The 22,263-nt window shown below is 39.6% G+C and overlaps 1 protein-coding gene across 7 annotated transcripts; it reads left to right on the forward strand.

Annotated features, from left to right (window-relative positions):
- The first annotated feature begins 684 nt into the window (after positions 1-684).
- On the forward strand, positions 685-22,007 carry LOC118396314 (G protein pathway suppressor 2-like). 7 transcript variants are annotated; one of them, XM_035790433.2, is made up of 13 exons: positions 7,730-7,946; positions 9,515-9,632; positions 9,868-9,977; positions 10,057-10,169; positions 10,420-10,499; positions 10,638-10,717; positions 11,009-11,186; positions 11,482-11,565; positions 11,758-11,834; positions 12,045-12,140; positions 12,453-12,502; positions 16,512-16,582; positions 21,657-22,007. In XM_035790433.2, the coding sequence occupies exons 1-12, from the start codon at positions 7,941-7,943 to the stop codon at positions 16,531-16,533; spliced, it is 1,014 nt and encodes a 337-aa protein (XP_035646326.1). In that variant the 5' UTR covers positions 7,730-7,940; the 3' UTR covers positions 16,534-16,582; positions 21,657-22,007. The 7 variants fall into 7 exon arrangements, with proteins under 7 accessions (XP_052321207.1, XP_035646324.1, XP_035646322.1 ...); XM_035790432.2 differs by having other exon boundaries at positions 7,731-7,946; positions 12,419-12,502; XM_052465247.1 differs by lacking the exons at positions 7,730-7,946; positions 16,512-16,582 and adding an exon at positions 685-849 and having other exon boundaries at positions 12,419-12,502.
- The last annotated feature ends 256 nt before the right edge of the window (positions 22,008-22,263 follow it).

Consider the following 22,263-nt stretch of genomic DNA (forward strand, 5'->3'; position numbering starts at 1 on the left):
GTTAAAATGGCAGGAAAAAGAGAGCTGGTTTGTTAAAGGAGAATGGTAGAAAGTGTAAGCAGAGTGAGTTGAAAAGGAAGTGAATGAGCGTGAATTATCAGAGGTTCTAGGTGTGGTGGAGACTTGTACCGAGGGTCAGGATAAAGATGAGTCTGACAGTAGGAGTAAAGTTTGAGGAAAAAGTGGACCCTTGCCTTTTGGCTGATCCATTTGTGGTTTCAGGGTGGGTAAAAACAGAGTTGAGTGCTGTGGAATCATTGAGGGTAACCAGAAGTGGACTTGTGATAATTGTTTGTGTTTCTGCTGGTCAGAGGGAGAATGCACTCCGCAATAGACAGGGTGGCAGGGTGAGTTTTGATGTCGAGCCATTGCCAGACAAAGTGATGTTAGGATATATAAAGTTATCCTGTACGAGCTTTTGTGGTGATGTCCCATCCTTTCAAGTTGTTGGCATGTGGTAGGACTAAGTACATTAAAATAGTAGAGTAATGTGGTGCAATTTTAACTGTATTTATTTATTCTATTTTTTTGTGAGTGTGGTGTTAGAGATGATAGGGTATTTGTTTATTTTTATTTTTTATAGCAAAGTATAAAGGTACTCCAGTCTAGTAGGTGGCGGTCATGCAACAATTTGGATGCCAACCGCCGTTAAACCTCAAAGAAGAAGAAGAAGGGGTCATGCACTTTAACGTGTGTTTGCGGACCGCTACAACACCATAGAAGAAGACCTCTTCCGTTTTGTTCAGTTTGGGTTCCTAGTGAATACACCCAACTTGTGTCAACATTGGGCTTTTTAACATTTTACCTGCAAACCAGCCTAACAAAGACATATTTTCTGACAAGGAAAAAGTGCGTTTTGAGAGGATTCCACGCAATTGTATTGCAAGACTGCTAGATATGCGGTATGTGCAGTTTAGCTAGCTAGCTAAACTGTCGTTGAATTATTGATGCTAAATAGGGATTTGCTTTGCAAATGTGTTTAGCTAGCTAGCTCACTATAGAGTCAGCCTTGGCGTATGTTATTTAAAAGTAGACAGATCACTGAATTTTCAAATCAATATAGCTAGTTAATGCTAAACTGCTAGTGTGAGATTACCTACAGGGTAACAGCCAGCTTGTAAGTAATACAAGCTAGCTAACACGTAATATTTCTAACGGGTTGTTAGCCAGTGGCAGCTAACTAGCGATACAATTTAGACTAATGTATTATTGACTAACGTTATAATTGGTCATTATTAGACTTAAATAGGGTAGATCGAGGATGTGATTATGATTTTTTGATAGCGGTACAGGTAGGCCTAAGAGTTTCCCGTTTGTCCGGTACAACTGCAGTCCTTCCGTGGGGTGATGAAATTAATACTTTTAATAAACTCGTCCAGTCATCAATTCTCAACTCTGCGTCGATATAAGAGAACAGAGTTGAGCGTTCCTCAGCTGCTTAAATTCCTGACTTGGAAGACGCAACACGTCTTCTAGACTTTCATGTCTAGTTGCAGGGAGTTCGTTTGAATTGAGAAAATACTCTATTATTAAATATGTTGCTCCATTTTCGTAATCCAACAATGTGTACACAGCAATCTTTTCAATGCCAAATCTGATCGTTGATCGAGACAGGTTAGTGTCATGACATGCAGCACTTTGGGGTGGGACACCCACCTGTCTCAATCGATGACAGATGATTTTAAATAGACAAGATGGTGGCGTATGCATTGTTGGATTACTTAATGGAGCAAAACAATTATTTAATATAATAACCAAGCACTTTCTAAATTCAAACAAACCCCCTGTTACTAGACATGGAAATATAGAAGATATTAGAATATAGAAGTGTTGTCTTCCAAGTTGGGAATTGACGTATCGCCACGTAAAGGTTGGTCTCAAATTCTCAGCACTATTATTTATACTACTGTGTAACTGCTGCATGGAAGTGTTCACATATCACCACTTTTTCAAAGTGTAGCTACTGACAGTTGAGCTAGTCAGACATATTTTAGCTGGCTCTGGACATGGCTAGCTAACTGAATATATTATTATAATGTAGGTTAAAGTTTCGAGAGTTCGGGACTTTATAGTTATATCAGCATTTTTGCAACTCTGAAAAAACTATCTCCGACTAGGAAAATACGTTTTGAACGGTCATAAAACTAGGGATTCCAAGTCGGGAACTAGGGCCTCTTTCTAGAGCTCCGATATTTTGGAGGCATTTCTGAACATGGCGTCAATGTTGTAGTGGAAATCTCCTGTATTACCAAATCATGAGAGAGCAAACCACACACAAGTCAGAGTTATCATAAAGTCCATCTTTAATTATATGAGCTCCATCACAACCCTGTGACTCTCAGATCAATTCAGTGTCTCTGAGAGTGCTTACACATTGCAACTGAGATCCTTTATAGCAAAGACACACATAGCCAGACAGCATTGGCTATAAATTATCGTTCAGCTTTGTCTCCTAAACTATGTTCTTATCTCGCTCTTGGTACCACTCAGGACCACAAAACAAAACATCATTCACTAGCATATATCAAATACACCCCTCCTGGACAAGATCACAGAGACACAGTGACTGGCACTGTGGTGGTGGTCTAACATGTTGTGTTTTCGCTGTAAAACATTTTAAAAATCGGACATGATGGGTAGATGAACAAGATGTTTATCTTTCATTTGCTGTATTGGACTTGTTACAGTAAAGTGTCAACTTTACTCCGTGCAGGATTTTGCCACACTCCTCCCCCAGGAAAAAACAACCTATCAGGGCCAGCGGGAAAGTCAAATCAAATCAAATGTTATTGGTCACATACACATGGTTAGCAGATGTTATCGCGAGTGTAGCGAAATGCTTATGCTTCTAGATCTGACAGTGCAGCAGTATCTAACAGGTAATATCGAAGAATTCAACAACAACACCTAATATCTAACAAATTCCACAACAAAACCTAATACACACAATCTAGTAAAGGAATGGGATGAGAATATATAAGTATAAAATATATGGATGGGCAGTGACAGTAAAGAATAGATAGTGAAGGATACAGTGTACAGTATATACATATTAGATGAGTAATGTGAAATATGTAAACATTCTTAAAGTGGCATTATTAAAGTGACTAGTTTACCATTTATTAAAGTGGCCAATGATATCAAGTCTGTAGGTCTTGTCCCTCCTGTCCCCAAGGAAAGTTGTGCCCCTGTTAATATCATTGCACTGTTTGCAAGGACAGCTTTATTGCAAGTAGGCATTTAATTGTATTGTGTAGCTAAGCTTATGCTGTATCATAAATACACTTTGATTGGACTAGCTTGAACACATGCTTCCGATATAACCTATTATAGAATAAAATAAAAACAAGAGAGATGAACTATCAATTCATATAATTGATTTGCATAGATTAAACATGCTATCAAATGAATTGACCAAGTAGTGAACTTAAATCATTACTATGTAGAATTGTAGGAAATTGAATTTAAAACAACCATAAAATCAAGCTTTTGGTGAGGTGTATTCATGCATCTCAATAAACTATAACCTAAATGCATTATTACCTCCAACTTGGTGCAATTCACATTTCCAATTGCCCACCCTGACATACAATACCAAGATAGAATGGGCCCTGTGTCTCAACCAATTGCCAATGTAGATTAAATATCCCAATATCTCAATATATTTTTATTTTGCAAAGGTAACAACAGCCAAAATACTCAGTATGCTGACAGAGCTTAAATGCTCCAAAGCCACAGGCCTGGATAATATTCCTGCAAGGTTTCTAATAGATTCTGCTCAGCAAATTGGCCCTTGTATTACATATATTGTTAATCTCTCTCTTGAACAAGGCACAAAGTCTGACCCTGGGAATTATAGGCCAGTATCTATGCTCTGTGTAATATCAAAGATCCTGGAGAGAATTGTTCATGAGCAAATGTATGAATATGTTAACAAACAGGGTCTAATGTATGATTTTCAGTCGGGTTTTAGAAAAACATACTCCACTGATTCATGTCTACTTTACTTGACTGACTTCATCAGGAAAGAGATTGATTAGGGAAATATCTGTGGAATGGTACTGCTTGACCTACAGAAGGCCTTTGAAACAGTTAACCACTATCTCCTAATCTCCAAACTGGAGGCACTGGGGTTAAGCAGTATCCCTCTAGGTTGGGTAAAGTCCTATTTATCAGGAAGGGAGCAAGTAGTAGAGGTTAATGGTTCACTGTCTCAGGAAAAAACAACGAGTTGTGGCGTTCCGCAGGGGAGCGTGCTTGGGCCCCTACTGTTTTTATTGTATATTAACGATATGAAAAATGCTTGTTCTTGCCGTCTTTTCTTTATGCGGACGACTCTACACTTCTGGTGTCTCACAAACGTAAAACTATGTTGGAGAGTATACTTAGCACAGAGCTTACTAACATTAGCAAATGGCTTGGAGATAATAAGCTATCTCTGCACTTAGGTAAAGTACCTTTCCCAGCATTACTCCTGAACCTGTATAAGCACACATCAGCAACACCTGATCTGGTGTATACTGGAGCCTCAAAATGGAATGAGTTGCCTCTGCCCATAAAAACAACGTCCTCTCTGGGCAGCTTTAGACATATGTTTGATGTCTTCTGTGCCCATATGAATAACCCCTATGATGTAACTGGAATGATGAGATAGATGTTCTTCTTCTCTGTTCTTGTTGTATTATTTTACTGCAATACTGTGTTGGATCTTGTCTAGCCATCTTGTCTCAAGAGGACCACAATGGAAATAAGTCCCGGACTTTATTGTGTGTTATCCTCCATGATTTTATTAATGTGCATGTACTGGCTTTTAAGTTTTATGTGTGCTTATTTATTAAAATGGTAGAATTAATAAACTAAACTAAACAAGCAGTGCTACAGCGACTTTCAGAGAGGCTCCAAGTTCTGCGTTCCACTGTACAAGAGGGTCTGTGGAGTTTTATGAACATCCAGGCAGACACACAGTGAATTAGGATTTTTTTTTTCACGTTCTGATTGGCCAAAGTGATCAAGCCTCCGACGGGTTTACGCAGTGCACACACATAGCATATATTTCATAATTCTCACCACCGCCAGAGAGAAGACAGGAAACAAGCAACCATTTAACTATCTCTAGATTGCAAATGTACATATTTATTTGGCTTGTCATTCTATTGTTTTTCATGGAATTTTTTGTGGTAATTAAATAGCATTTATTTTACATTTTTGATAATACCTTTGCCAGAAATAGTTTTACCAGCTCTGTGCATTCTCAAATTGAAAAGGGTGAGGGAGCGCTGCTCTTCCACACTCCGACAGCACTACACCCCTGGGTATGAGTTGAGAAACATGCCTATTTTGTAATAACACAACTTAAAAGCTGTACGATATTAAGAACAAGTTAATTATCTATATTCTCTGAAAATATTTGTCATGTTGAGTTTTGTTTAATGTAATTCATGCTGGGTTTTTGAGCTCGCGCCCAATTGACTCCCATTCACTTCTTGTGGGTTTCTACAGAGAATGCACTGCATAGCCCATTGTTAACTTGTTAACGCACGGGCAATGTACACAATGGACCTTAATACGATTCCAAGTTACAATTTATTGCCATCTCCTCAAAAGTATATCTGGCTTAGCTACAAAGGATTACAACATGCTGATTTCTGGCTCTGGAATTGTCAAATTTGCTCTGCTTTTTTGTTAAATTTGGCAACATTCATAAGCTCGCCAACGTCACACCCAACAGTATCAGGGGTGTATTCATTAGAGGACGACCACAGCCAACAGTTGCAAAATGTTTTATAACTGAAGCCGTTTACTCCCAAACAGAAAACTAGAGTTTCTATTGGATAATCTCAGGAAGGTCCCTCCATGGTGGCTCCATATTGGTGGGCTTTATGGTTTTGTGAGCTTTATGGTATTGTGATATTTAATATTCATATGCAATGTTTGATTGTGTTTAGTGTGAATGAAGTTGGTAAGAATGACTGGACGACGGTAATAAAGAAAATGGAGCTAAAAAAGCGAAATCTGGAAACAAATAGCAGTTTCTGGTTGGTACAATTCATGAGTAAGGATGTTGATTTGGGAGACCTCGGTGTTGAAGAGTCTGAGGATGCTTCAACTGTGATGGGAATCATGTTCCAGAATTCCCTAAATGCCCTGTCACGGTGTAGGAGGTCAAAGTAGCGAGGACCCAGGGCTGTCGAGCAGGTTTCCTATGTGGAGGCAGTGAAAATTGTTGGAGAGAGTAGAGATGATGAATCTCTGGCAGTGGATGACCAGCAGCCTATTGATATCGTTCATCAGATAAAATATCCTGAAATACTAATGGTGAAGAAGGTGGATTTTGTTTGCGTTTATTGCACAGGTGATTCATTGTACAAGGACAAACTGGATTGTGAAAGTGGCCCAAAGGTTATTGGATCTTCAGGACTTCACGGCAGAAACATTGCAGGGAATACTGTGGGGAGATGCTCCCCCCGTCTCAGGCCCCAGAGCCTGTGTAGGGTTCTGAGAAGACATTTGAAACTGACAGTGCTTTTTCTTTATTTTGATGGGGATAATATGAGTATGGCTTTTTTTCTGCGTTAAAGTTACAGTTTTCACCCCATACAGTAGTTGGCGTCATACACCAAGTCAGGAGTGTTTTTTGACGTTGAAGGAGCACATTGGAGAAGAAAGACGGAGAGAGCGTTTGTTTGAAATTGAAAAGCGTCTAGGTAGCTTTTGATAAAGACGAACGTCAAGACGAAGCAGCTGCATTAGATGTGGGATGAACTGTTGAGTGCTACATCCCGAGGTGTTTGTGCTGATTGTACGGAGACTGTGACAGCCGTTTAAATGGCGTCCCTTGAGAAAGCAAGAACAAGATGTATGTCAGGAGAAGTGCAGTATTATCACAAGGAGACGTTTACTTGGAATACGGAGGAGGAATGGAGGGGGAAAAGAGAGGCAGAGGAGGTCTAAGAGAGAGAGGGAGGAAGAGGGTGAGCTTGAGTTGGTTAAAAATGGCGGGAAAAAGAGAGCTGGTTTGTTAAAGGAGAATGGTAGAAAGTGTAAGCAGAGTGAGTTGAAAAGGAAGTGAATGAGCGTGAATTATCAGAGGTTCTAGGTGTGGTGGAGACTTGTACCGAGGGTCAGGATAAAGATGAGTCTGACAGTAGGAGTAAAGTTTGAGGAAAAAGTGGACCCTTGCCTTTTGGCTGATCCATTTGTGGTTTCAGGGTGGGTAAAAACAGAGTTGAGTGCTGTGGAATCATTGAGGGTAACCAGAAGTGGACTTGTGATAATTGTTTGTGTTTCTGCTGGTCAGAGGGAGAATGCACTCCTCTCAAGAAATAGGGCACCATTGAAAGGAGAGATAACTGGGGTAGAAATTAAAAAGTTAACAGGGTGGCAGGGTGTGGCAGTTTTTGATGTCGAGCCATTGCCAGACAAAGTGATGTTAGGATATATAAAGTTATCCTGTACGAGCTTTTGTGGTGATGTCCCATCCTTTCAAGTTGTTGGCATGTGGTAGGACTAAGTACATTAAAATAGTAGAGTAATGTGGTGCAATTTTAACTGTATTTATTTATTCTATTTTTTTGTGAGTGTGGTGTTAGAGATGATAGGGTATTTGTTTATTTTTATTTTTTATAGCAAAGTATAAAGGTACTCCAGTCTAGTAGGTGGCGGTCATGCAACAATTTGGATGCCAACCGCCGTTAAACCTCAAAGAAGAAGAAGAAGGGGTCATGCACTTTAACGTGTGTTTGCGGACCGCTACAACACCATAGAAGAAGACCTCTTCCGTTTTGTTCAGTTTGGGTTCCTAGTGAATACACCCAACTTGTGTCAACATTGGGCTTTTTAACATTTTACCTGCAAACCAGCCTAACAAAGACATATTTTCTGACAAGGAAAAAGTGCGTTTTGAGAGGATTCCACGCAATTGTATTGCAAGACTGCTAGATATGCGAGTATGTGCAGTTTAGCTAGCTAGCTAAACTGTCGTTGAATTATTGATGCTAAATAGGGATTTGCTTTGCAAATGTGTTTAGCTAGCTAGCTCACTATAGAGTCAGCCTTGGCGTATGTTATTTAAAAGTAGACAGATCACTGAATTTTCAAATCAATATAGCTAGTTAATGCTAAACTGCTAGTGTGAGATTACCTACAGGGTAACAGCCAGCTTGTAAGTAATACAAGCTAGCTAACACGTAATATTTCTAACGGGTTGTTAGCCAGTGGCAGCTAACTAGCGATACAATTTAGACTAATGTATTATTGACTAACGTTATAATTGGTCATTATTAGACTTAAATAGGGTAGATCGAGGATGTGATTATGATTTTTTGATAGCGGTACAGGTAGGCCTAAGAGTTTCCCGTTTGTCCGGTACAACTGCAGTCCTTCCGTGGGGTGATGAAATTAATACTTTTAATAAACACGTCCAGTCATCAATTCTCAACTCTGCGTCGATATAAGAGAACAGAGTTGAGCGTTCCTCAGCTGCTTAAATTCCTGACTTGGAAGACGCAACACGTCTTCTAGACTTTCATGTCTAGTTGCAGGGAGTTCGTTTGAATTGAGAAAATACTCTATTATTAAATATGTTGCTCCATTTCGTAATCCAACAATGTGTACACAGCAATCTTTTCAATGCCAAATCTGATCGTTGATCGAGACAGGTTAGTGTCATGACATGCAGCACTTTGGGGTGGGACACCCACCTGTCTCAATCGATGACAGATGATTTTAAATAGACAAGATGGTGGCGTATGCATTGTTGGATTACTTAATGGAGCAAAACAATTATTTAATATAATAACCAAGCACTTTCTAAATTCAAACAAACCCCCCTGTTACTAGACATGGAAATATAGAAGATATTAGAATATAGAAGTGTTGTCTTCCAAGTTGGGAATTGACGTATCGCCACGTAAAGGTTGGTCTCAAATTCTCAGCACTATTATTTATACTACTGTGTAACTGCTGCATGGAAGTGTTCACATATCACCACTTTTTCAAAGTGTAGCTACTGACAGTTGAGCTAGTCAGACATATTTTAGCTGGCTCTGGACATGGCTAGCTAACTGAATATATTATTATAATGTAGGTTAAAGTTTCGAGAGTTCGGGACTTTATAGTTATATCAGCATTTTTGTCAAAATTGAGTTATTGACATGCCATGTTCTGTTCAATGTTAAACCTATATAGTACTCTAAATACCCCTAATTAATGTTAAGGTCAAATTAATACAGTATAAAAAAATAGCATAAACTGTTGAAACCAAAGATGGATCGGAACGTTAAAGCCAGTTATCTCAATCATGTTTTTCCAGGTAGAACCTTGTAGTCCTAAGCTCTCACTCCATTTCTGCTGTTGTGATCTAATTATTAGGGACTTTATCATAACAGCCTGATTGAGCATTGTATTGTTGTTTGATTAATGATGGACTGTGGTAGGTAAATGGATGTAAACATACAATTTGTCAGTGGTGATTATTGTGCTCATTTTCATCCTGTGTCAATCTGTCTGTTCTTAGCTGGCCCCACCAATTCCTACCATCATGCCTGCTCTACTAGAGAGGCCCAAACTGTCCAATTCCATGGCACGCGCTCTGCACAAACACATCATGCGAGAGCGAGACCGCAAGAGACAAGGTAAGAAAGAACCCTCTCTAACCAATGACACTGGTAGTTTGCAAACTCCAACAAAGTTGCAGGTAACACGCTGATATCAGCTCCTGAGCAAGACAGTTAACCCACTGTTCCCCGTATTCAGAGGGGTTGGGTTAAATGCAGAATCCACATTTCAGTTGAATGCATTCAGTTGTACAACTGACTAGGTATCCCCCTTTCCTGTTCTGTAACCCTCTCACCCAACATTGTGTCACAGAGGAGGAGGAAGTAGACAAAATGATGGAGCAGAAGCAGAAGGAGGAGGAGGAAAGGAAGAGAAAGAAAGAGGTGGAAGAGAGAATGTCTTTAGATGAGACGAAAGAGCAGGTGAGTTATTGAGCTCTTTAGTGCCTCACTCTCTCTTTCGGGGTTCCTCTTTATTTTTGTCCCACTTTCTCTCCCTTAGATCATGAAGATGGGGGAGAAGCTACAGGGGCTACAAGAAGAGAAACACCAGCTCTTCCTCCAGTTGAAGAAAGTGCTCCATGAGGAGGAGAAGAGACGGAGGAAAGAACAGAGGTAAAGGCTCTGGAGGTCTTGAAAAATCACTTGCAAACATCTATGGTTGTTGTTGAAAGCACATACATACAGCACATACAGATCTGGCACCACCAGGCTAACACATTCCCCAGCAACCTATGTATGTTATTGGCGTTTGATATGAAAGTCAGTCCTATTTGCTGATAAACTCACATTAACATTGTTACTATACTCACACATTGTGACTATGGACAAGATCTTACTTTCTTTCCCCAATGTTTTCTTGTAGTGACATGACAACCCTGACATCTGCTACGTACCAGCCCAGCATGGCTATCCACTCAGGACAACATCTGCTCAGCATGCAAGGTAATTCACACTGATTGATATAATACAAGCGTAATTGTCTATACATACATACTGTTAGTTGTACTATGCACATTACCAGCCTCCCTCTCTCCCTCTGTATCTTTCTCTCCATGTTACCCTCTCTATATCAATGATCAGCAGGTCAAGTGAGTCATGGCCGCTCTGCTGCTCTGCTTGGAGAACGCAGTAAACAGCTCTTCCAGTCTCCTGTCCTGCCTGTGAGTGAGCAGATTTCATAAATACTAGGGTTTCCAGTATTTGGCCTCAAGCCCCTCCGTGTATGTAGCAGGCACTTGTTCCTGTTGATTATAATTAGGACTTCAGTGGCTTGAGGACTGACGAATGGGGACCCAATATGCCCTGATTTTATAAAATGTTCTATACTTAATTTAGGTCTGGCCTGAATGTAATCTACTAATAGTATATGGAATTTAGTAGACCCTTTTATCCAAGGCGACTTATAGTACATTGAATGTGTGTGAAAACGTGTCCTGTATGTTACTTGACAGGGGCGTCACTACCAGAGCCAGCCAGGGATGAGCTCCGTGGGCTCCGAGCATGGGCAGTATTCAGCCAGCCAGGCAGCCCATGGCCCCTATGGCCAGCTCACCCAGGCACAGCACTCCTCTCCCTTCGCCACCAGCCAGCATGTCCCTGTCAGCTACGCCAGCAGCTCGCAGCTCAGAGGTAACCACTTTCAGTTTAATTGTTATTTGAGAGACGTGTTGTCTATGTGACATTGAAAGCCTAATATAATGTGTATCTGGTAGCTTGATCCCAGATCTTTTTGTTCTGGTTTGCCAATTCCTATGGTCATTGTTTAGCCAAACATGTTTGACAAACAGATATGGGAGCAGTCGGGTTTGTGTTGTTTTTCAAGGTGACCATGTTGTGGTCATTATGAGAATGAGAAGTTTATTTTGTATGCTGTTTGTGTGCGTGCTTCACTCATAAACTGCTCCTTAATGCCGTCCCCGTCCAGGTGCCTCAGCATTCCAGGCCATGCAGTACCTGCCTCACCAGCAGCAGGGCTACGCTGTACACAGCCACTTTACCTCTCAGCCAGGTACCTTACACCTGTGTGTCTAATAATGTCTATAGGTTGGTGTAGGCCTCACACTTGGGATTGTGGCATCTTTCATATAAGGTTTATGCGTAATGACACTGGGATGGGTGTGCTGACTTTACTACTCACTTACTACTCTCTTGTTTCACTCAATTTTTCTCTGTTCACCATTTTATCTTTTTTTGTCCCCAGGATTAATCCCCAGTGCTGGGATCCCTCTACAGAAGCAGCTTGAACATGCTAATCAACAATCTGGTTTCACTGACTCTGTAAGTTCATTGGGCCCCATATCGACTGGCAAAATGGCATGACACAGGATGATATGGTTATATAACAGTGTTATAAACCATAGTGTTTAAACAATGCATGTTGATCACAAGCAGTGTACTGTATTTCAGTTTGTGAGCGGGTCATCTGTGGTTATCTTGCACGTAACTGGCACTTAATCTTTTTCTGCTGTGTTTTTGTGGTGGCTTCAGAGTACTCTACGGCCCATGCACTCTCAGACACTTCATGCCTGTGCTGCAGGCCTGCTGCCTACCCCCTCCCTCGCAGTGCAGATCCCCGCTGCCAAGGTAAAGCCCACCTACCCTGGGTCATGTTCGTTAGGGCACGCAGCAAAACGTTTTGCGAAGAAAAACCAAAACAAGTCTTTCTTATTGGAAGCATTCAGTTAGTACTTCTCCATTACACTCCACTTTTTTTTCAGTTTTGTGCCTAATGAACACAACCCTGCTTTATGCATTGCTCTCTTCCTTCTATGGTATGAAACACACCACAGGGTTACGAAGTCGGTCAGCTTTGTTAATTCATAACCTCATCTTTTCCTGCGCCTCCTGTTCTTTGTGAATAGTCTGGCTTACCGTATGCCCATCCCCCCCGTCCAGCCTCTCCGGGAAGCTTTACCCATGGAACACCTCCACAGCAGGCTCACCCAGTGAGTATCCTATCAGACATCACCCACATCTGAGCAGCACAACCCCTTATATACAGCCTTGGTGCTGCCGGATAGATCAAATGGCCAATGATAATGGAAATACAATGAATACGTCATGAAAATCAACACCAGTCGTGTAGTGACATGGTTTAGCGTATTCATCACTATTTTAGACTAAAGCGGGGGCCTTCAACCTTTTCTTGCCCAGGCAAACCGGTGACCCATTGCTTGTCTTGTGAATAATGGCAAGGACATGTAATCAACATGTTAAAATGAATAGATTTGGTCGATAGCTTTTCATTATTTTGACCTCCCCACATTATAATAGAAGTGTGATCTCTAATACAGCCTATTAGTTACAAAGTTAACTCCAAGCTAGGGCTGGGACGATTATGCAATTTAGTGTAACGATTGTCATGCAAATGACCACAGATGCTAGCTGTGTTCGAATACCCATACTAACATACTGTATACTACATACTTAATGAGTATATACTACATACTATGTACTATTAGTTCATTTTAGTATACTGTAAACGAACGGCATGCTTTCAGTTGAGCGTACTAGCTCTTTGCATGTCTACCTGGAAGTTGATGATGTTGCTAGTTAGCATAACAAATGACTAGTTAGACCTTTTACGACTTCGGGTGTGTTCTTAAATTCAATCTGGAGTTCCAGAGTGCGCTCGTAAATTCAGAACGTTCTCCTTTTGTAAATTCAGAGCGGTTCGCTCGGGCTGAGGAGTCGGGTTGATTTGACTGTTCTGACCTTACAAAGGCAGTCAAGCACCCAAGCTAACGTTGGCTAGCTACTTCCAGACACAAGTGAGACCATTCTGAAAATTGAACTCGCCCTAGCAGAGCTGGTTAGCCAGTTTTCATGTTATCCAGAGCGTTTGTGGCTGTGACTGTGCTGCTGTCAACAATTTAATTGCGCTTTTTTTGTCGACGTTTACTGACACCGGCCATATTCAAGGGGTGTTGAGCGTTGGTAAATTAATTATTCTGCACTGTCTAGTACACTCAGATGAGAGTGCTCTGAAATTGGAGTAGATGGCCAGAGCGAATTTACGAAAGCACCCGGATGCCCATTGTGAAGGCGCAACGACACGCGCAACCACTATACCATTTATTAAGCTGAGAATGACAGGAATAATGAATTCAGTAAACGTTGGTTAGTTAGTCTATGGTTAATATACTGGCAAGTTTGACGTAGCCAACTAAAGTTAGGAAACTCGCTAAGAACATACCAGTACATACTACTGTAATGATATGCTTGGTTGTTCGTATGGACAGCTTAGCTAACAAATTGTCAGCCAACATAACGTGTAAGGTAACTTATTTGAAAAGTCATTACTTTATTACATTGCTCCACAGTTTCTCAACATTTGTCATAATTAGTTAAAGCAATGAATTTGTATCCGCTATGGTTGTACTTCGACTGCATGTTTTCTTCAAATCTGGAAGCGATGTGAAGCCATGCCCATTTCCTGAAGAATTGCATTATGGGCCTGAAAGTACAGAAATAGTGTCTTCTGCGTGTGTACTTCATATTTTGGCAAATGTAGTACGACATCCTAGAACTTTTGGCCTACTAACTATATCTATACTATGACCAATAAGCATACCTTATACTCAAGTCACGTCATAATTAGTATGGTTAGTGCGGTTAGTATGAGTATTCGAACACAGCTATTGACATTTTGGTAAAACAAAATGTTTAAATTGTATTGCATCTTTGAAAGACATACCTAATGAATACAACTTGTCGTGGAAATACTAATCAATAATGAGAAGAGACGATCACAGTCACCAATCAGGATATTACTTTATTCAAAACTTCTTAACATCGATTCGTTATTGAAATAATGAAGCTGGTCAACGAACTACCCTTGATGATTCGTTGAGAGCCCAACGAGCGGATTTGAGCCACAGCATTTTATAGCAAAGTACATCCTTCTGAATGTTCGTGACAAATAGCAGATGCATGGAATGGGTCACAAGGTTAGGATTTGTATGAAAGATACTAATAATTCACAGCAGACAGTATCTGCTGTAAAGACCGTTTTCAGTGTGTGGAAACCAGGGTCTGGCCCCCAAAAAGAAGGTTCCCCTCATCATTATCCATACCTGAGCCATCTTCACCCTGGTACCTCCTGGCACACAAACACCAACTCATGCTATGGAATGCGGTTTTTAGGCTTTTATCACCAAAGGCATGGTAAATCCACTGTCAGCATTAATCCCCCAGAGGCCCAACACAGAAGACCACGCACAGAGGAGTGTTCTAAAATCCCTATTCTACTCCATAAAACAACCATTTGATGCAATAACAGTATTATAACATAATCTTGTAATTTTTCTCAACCTAAAAGTAAATTACAAGGTTGTAAAAACATTAATTCACATGTAGAAAACAGATAGGTCATCAAACAACCTTTAACTCAAAACATGTAGAAAAACACCACCTTGCGCTAGTATACTGCTCCTGACCAAGGCAGTTAACCCACTGTTCCTAGGCCGTCATTGAAAATAAGAATTTGTTCTTAACTGACTTGTCTAGTTCAATAAAGGTCAAATAAAAATAAATACAAAAAATACTACTAATTGTAAATTGATTCGTTGAGCCTTTTAACCTTGACATAAAATGATCCTTCATTGGGAATTATATAAACATTAATATTGTTAAGAAATGATCAGCAATCTAAGTCGGAGGTCATTTTTCATGAGTACGAAACAAAACATGTTGATACTGAGCATACTTACCTTGGTCAGCATAGTGGAAATAACTATTTCCATTCCAGAAACTAAAATAAGCATATTTTGTTGGACAAATCCAGGTAGTGAATCCTGGTTTAAGTAAAATGTATTGCGTTGGTGCCGAATGAACATGACCCAGGACAAGCAACATGATTCCACTATTTATAAGGCAATACCTATAGATCAAATAGATTAGGGACACGTTCAGTCTCAGGATCTGGGCATGCTAGTACACAACAACAATCAATCCATAATACATACATTTCTTCACTCATAGTTATTAACATACTGAACTCAGTCAGTTTTAAAAATCATTCAGTTTCCAAATCGTAATCAAAACCCAATTATCCGACCCATTTTTAGAATGAGATTGCTCATTGATTGACATGACATCACTCAAACTTAACCCTCAATTTAACACACATCAACATTGGCAGAATGTACATATATCAACATGCAGTATAATTACCCTATAATTCTAGTATTAAGTTATCATGATTATTATTACAGATCAGTATCTTAATGCATCGTTAATCTAAATGACTATAAATTTAGCAGTGTGTTGACCTCAATCAACCTGATTCCCCAAAATAAACAACTTTAAGACAAGTCAATCAATTATGGGCACTGTTGACCAACCCCCCCCCCCTTCCGGCATCTCTTCACATTCTTCAGATAGCTTTACAGTTCAAAGTGGATGGCCCATGATAATGTCCCACTTTCAATATCTCACCTGGGCCGCCACCACCTTCACCACCCATTATGTCTTGTCCATTTGTCAACCAGTATACCCGCAACATAAGATAAGCTTCGGAACAGATCTCTCCCCATGCTCACTTCATGTGGACTCCTGTCACACTCCTGAGAGAAGGCATTAGAGACAAAAAACAGTCGATAACTTCGATTGGATGCTGTCCACCGGTTGCTGGCTCGGACTCGGGTCTCTCGGTAGAAATGGTGTAGACAGGGCCGTATTGAACGCCTTTGTCGCTCTTCTTCAGCCAGTTAGAGGGGGTTCACACCGTTCTCTGCCAAATGATCCCTGCCATGCATCAAGAGAGGACAAGATCAGAACAACAGTTTAGTTCAGTTAATGTCTGATTCAGGAAATCCAGACAAGCATTGATTATTATGACAAACTATTACTTTCACCAATTATTCTTAATACAAATTTCTAAAAACTTGTCAGAGAATAACACATTCTGTTGAAACCATTTTTTCAAATTGGCTTATGCTCCCCTCATCGCAGAGCCACAGGATCGGGAAGTTAGACCTCTAACCCATCGGGAGAAATCCCAACAATCCAGCAGACCCAATCTGGTGAGATTTGTATCAAAACAGAACAAACAACACGACAATACACTCCTTCATATACAGTTGAAGTCGGACATCTACATACACCATAGTCAAATGCATTTAAACTCCGATTTTTAATCCTAGTAACAATTCCCCGTTTTAGGTCAGTTAGGATCACCACTTTATTTTAAGAATGTGAAATGTCAGAATAATAGTAGAGTGAATGATTTATTTCAGTTTATTTCTTTCATCACATTCCCATTGAGTCAGAAGTTTACATACATTCACTCAATTAGTATTTGGTAGCATTGCCTTTACATTTGTTACTTCTTTTGACAACAACCAGTGAAATTGCAGTGCGCCAAATTCAAACGACAGAAATCTCATAATTAAAATTCCTCAAACATGCAAGTATTATACACCATTTTAAAGATAAACTTATTGTTAATCCAACCGCGGTGCCCGATTTCAGAAAGGCTTTACGGCGAAAGCATACCATGTGATTATGTTAGGTCAGCTCCTAGTCACAAAAAAATACATTTTCCAGCCAAAGAGAGGAGTCACAAAAAGCAGAAATAGAGAAAATGAATCACTAACCTTTGATGATCATCAGATGGCACTCATAGGACTTCATGTTACACAATACATACATGTTTTGTTCGGTAAAGTTCATATTTATATCCAAAAATCTCCCGTTATGTTCAGTAATGTTTTGCCTCCAAAACATCTGGTGAATTTGCAGAGAGCCACATCAATTTACAGAAATACTCATCATAAACTTTGATGAAAGATACAAGTGTTCTACATAGGAATAGAGAAACTTCTCCTTAACTTGTTATGGCTGCAATCCCCCTATCGGGATAAGTGTCATCAACAACCGCTAAATAGCATAGCGCTACATTCAATAATTATTACTACAAATATACTACAGTTTAGCCTTTTGTTAATCCACCTGTCAAGTCAGATTTTGAAATTATGCTTTACAGCAAAAGCAATCCAAGAGTTTGTAAGTTTATCGATCGCACAACAAAACATTAAGTACACTTAGCATCAGGAAGCTTGGTCACGAAAATCAGAAAAGCAATCAAGTTTACCTTTGATGATCTTCGGATGTTTTCACTCACAAGACTCCCAGTTACACAACAAATGTTCCTTTTGTTCCATAAAAATTATTTTTATATCCAAAATACCTCCGTTTGTTTGACGCGTTATGTTCAGAAATCCACAGGAAAGAGTGGTCACGACAACGCAGACAAATTCCAAATAGTTGTAAAATATATTTTTTTAAATAATCAATCCTCAGGTTGTTTTTAAAATATATAATCGATAATATATCAACCGCAAATGTCTTTCACAGTAGGAGAGGGAAAAGCAATACCTATCCAAACTCTGTTGCGCGAGCAAAACTCATGTGACCAATTGACACAATGTTATCGTTCTGGCTCATTTTTTCAAAATAAAAGCCTGAAACTATGTATGAAGACTGTTGACACCTTGAGGAAGCGATAGGAAAATGAATCTGGTCCATATCCCTTTAAATCCAGCAAAGGGAGGCTATGGAACATGGGGTTTTCAAAATAGAAGCCACTTTCTGTTTTGATTTTCCTCAGGGTTTCGCCTGCAATATCAGTTCTGTTATACTCACAGACAATATTTTGACAGTATTTTGACAGTTTTGGAAACTTTAGTGTTTTCTATCCAATACTAATGATAATATGCATATATTAGCAACTGAGACGGAGGAGCTGGCCGTTTACAATGGGCACCTTTTCATCCAAGCTACTCAATACTGCCCCTGCAGCCATATTAAGTTAATGCAACCACTGTCAGATTTAAAAAAAGATTTACGGCGAAAGCACACCATGCGATAATCTGAGTACAGCGCTCAGCCACCAAAACAAGCCATGCAGATACCCGCCAAGTTGTGGAGTCAACAAAAGTCAGAAATAGCGTTATAAATATTCACTTACCTTTGATCTTCATTGGAATGCACTCCCAGCAATTCCAGTCCCACAAATGTTTTTTTTTTCTTTCGATAAAGTCCATCATTTATGTCCAAATACCTCCTTTTTGTTTGTGCGTTTAGTTCACTAATCCAAATGCACAAAGCGTGGGCACTAAGTCCAGCCAAAAAGTCAAAAAAGTTCCATTAAAGTTAGTAGAAACATCTCAAACGATGTATTTAATAAATCTTTAGGATGTTTTTATCATGAATCTTCAATAATATTCCAACCGGACAATTCCGTTGTCATTAGAAAGGAGAGGGAACGGAGCTCGCGCTCACGGCCGCGTGCAAGACTAAACTAAAGGCTTTCAGCCTGACCAATTGTTGAAACAGCTCTTATTCAATAGAAGCCTGAAACAACTTTCTAAAGACTGTTGACATCTACTGGAAGCCTTAGGAATAGCAATCTGACCCTATTTACACTGGATATTGGATAGGAAATCACTTGAAAAACTACAAACCTCTGATTTCCCACTTCTTGGTTGGATTTTTCTCAGGTTTTTGCCTGCCATATGAGTTCTGTTATACTCAGACATTATTTTAACAGTTTTGGAAACGTTATTGTTGTCTATCCAAATCTACTAATTATATGCACATTCTAGCTTCTGGGCCTGAGTAACAGGCAGTTTACGTTGGGCACACTTTTCATCCAGACGTGAAAATACTGCCCCCTTGCATAAGAGGTTAACTTGGGTCAAGCATTTTGGGTAGCCTTCCACAAGCTTCCCACAATAAGTTGGGTGAATTTTGGCCCATTCCTCCTGACAGAGCTGGTGTAACTGAGTCAGGTTTGTAAGCCTAATGCTATTGAAATTATGAAGTAAATCCTTCAAATAATCCAATTAAGTAGTTTTAGCTTCTTACGGATCATTGGGATGCTAGCTTCTCACCTCGACAACATCCGGTGAAATTTCAGAGCAGGTGTAGTACCTGCATGTGTAGTACCTACCTAAATGTAGTACCTGGACTGAGACAATCCCATAAGCGTTTCATAGCAACATCGTTAGGGTGAGTTAACCAAAAGTGGACACACTCCAATCCAGTTTCTGAGACAATTGCCCTGCCTTTGTAGACTGTTTAATAATGCTTAAACCTCATCTTCATCAAATGATCCATAAAAGGGACCAACTCAGAAAACCTATCTATTATTTTCCCAACCCTGACGTACGTCTACGTCTGGGTGCGCAAGTTAGTATATTATTATCGTTTAGTTCCATCATTACTTCATCAAATCTCTAGTAATCCATAATGCACGCATAGCATTTGTCATATTTTCATATCTTCACCGAATCAATATGGAACGTTAGAAATTCTTAGGTACTCACATCAACCAATCCATTGGCTCAGCAAACATTCTCCCAGTGGGAAAAAAAAGTTTCCCGGACACTGCCCTGCCCGGTCATGGAATCCTAGATGGTTCTCTAGCTTCCCAGAAATCATGGCAAAGTCTAGCCTCCCAGAAACTATAGACTTGCTGCTACTATCTAAAATGACATCCCTCTCTCAATTACCACTCTTGATATTCTATGATGGGCAGTGATGGACGGAACCCCAAAGTAACGTTATATCAAGACTTATTATCCAAATTTCAATCATCTTATTTAGCAAATTTCTATATCTTATTATCCAAATGTAAGATTAACACTTATTTCTACCCTCACACACTCTCCTATCGCATTCACAGAACACAAATAAATGACAGAGGTGAATGAGACGGACAAGGAAAACTGGTTAGCGCTGTTTTTTTAGTTTTCAATCCCTATGTGAACAGGGAAACCCATACCATTATCAAAATATTGCCTAATTAGTGTTTCCAAAACACTCACAATAGCCTCTAACAATAGTAACCCTAGGGCATACCTGTTTACCTAATTTATCAAAACATTTAATCAAAACATTACATGTTATAATTTGAACTTCATCAAGCCAGATGCCCTCGCAAGGCATCACCTGCACTCTAGTTCTTCGTTCAATACATTAACCTCACCAGTCCTACGGTGATCAACCCAGTACCATGGATCTGGACTATTGGTTGCCCGCAAATGGCATATCCATACCCGAGCCACCTCCACCCTGGTACCGCCCGGCACACAAACACCAACTCATGCTATGGAATGCGGTTTTTAGGCTTTTATCACCAAAGGCATGGTAAATCCACTGTCAGCATTAATCCCCCAGAGGCCCAACTCTGAAGACCACGCACAGATGAGTGTTCTAAAATCCCTATTCTACTCCATAAAACAACCATTGGATGCAATAACAGTATTATAACATAATCTTGTAATTTCGCCCACAACGAACTACGACATACCTATTGAATCGAACACTGCATTCACACACCCTGTCTTAAAAACAGATGGTTTTGACCGCTTAGATCTTCTGGAAATGAAGCTTCCACTCCAAACTGCCATTCTGCTCATTTAAGTATTACTAACTTTACCCACTTCATGTCAAAACTGATATTGCGTAAACTATAGCTACTTGAATATAAAGTTTAATCCCCCCTTCTCAAATAAGCGATTATGATGACTATTATACGATAATTGTGCCAGCCCTACTCCAAACATGTTTGCCAATAGCATCTGGTTAAACAAAGGTTAACAATGGTTTTGCAAAAATGAATGTCCAAGTCAAGAAAGCTTGCCAGTAGCCAGTGTCACTTGCCACGGCTGGTACTCGCGGGTGCTTTTTCAAAGCCTATGTCAGATACTCCTATGAGTGTAATTAGCTCCAGTGAGTGTAATTAGCTCCAATTACTGTAATTAGTTCAATATTAGGAGTTGAGAAATAAATATGAAGATATTCCCCTTTTCCACTCTATGGTATGTAAATCAAAATTGGTTTAGTCAACTGTTGCTAGCGATATTCATTAAAATATTGAAATAAACAACATTTTTCCACTTATTTTATATATTTTCATGGACCCCCTGCAGTAATTGAATAACCCTAGTTTTGATTTGACTGACTCAAGTATATTCTCATATTATATATTCTCATGTTTAGTTGTAAGTGATACTTAGAAAACTAGATTCTACCTATATAGTATGATGTTTCCAAATGATCTGTTCATGCTCTTTTGTTTCAATTTTACAGACAACGTTTCAGAGCTCTCCTCAACCTACCCCTCGGCATGCCTACCTCTCCCACAGCCAATCAGGACAGAGGTTCTACCACAACAAGTAAACTAGCCACACCCACCACCAGCAATTACTGAAGGGCATCATCCTCCACACAGTTTGTCTTCAACTGCTGACATTGTACATCAATGTAGATTCTTCTGCCAAAAGACTGTACTGTCAGTATATATAAGCATGTTTTTTTCCCCCTGTATCAGTATTTCAGTAGAATCAATCATGACAACACATGAGATAATTTGTATATTCAGAACAATGGTGCTGTTTACATTGTTGATGTATTACCAAATTAAACCAATCTTAAAAGCTCTGTGCTCCTCACTTTTTTTACTGATAATAAAAGCCTCTTAAAATACTCTTATTTTAATCTTATTTAACTTATTTTAAATGATTCAAATGTAAACCCTTCTCAAGGTCCATGGAGAAAATGATCATTTGCAAGGAAGAACATTCCTCTTCCATTCACATAAACATATTTTTGGAAGCCATATTTTCCTAAACTTTTTAAATGAAAAAAGTTTACAAATGAATTTTATTAAATTGTACTTGAAAACTAAACATGTGCA

This window comes from Oncorhynchus keta, chromosome 17, assembly GCF_023373465.1.
Source record: "Oncorhynchus keta strain PuntledgeMale-10-30-2019 chromosome 17, Oket_V2, whole genome shotgun sequence".
Classification (NCBI taxonomy): Eukaryota; Metazoa; Chordata; class Actinopteri; order Salmoniformes; family Salmonidae; genus Oncorhynchus; species Oncorhynchus keta.

Bases quoted from the DNA above. Each gene is read 5' to 3' on its own strand.
- LOC118396314 (XM_035790427.2), top strand. The intron at 11,835-12,044 runs GTAAGTTCATTG...TGGTGGCTTCAG, and splicing joins AATCTGGTTTCACTGACTCT to AGTACTCTACGGCCCATGCA. The intron at 12,503-21,656 runs GTGAGTATCCTA...TCAATTTTACAG, and splicing joins CTCCACAGCAGGCTCACCCA to ACAACGTTTCAGAGCTCTCC.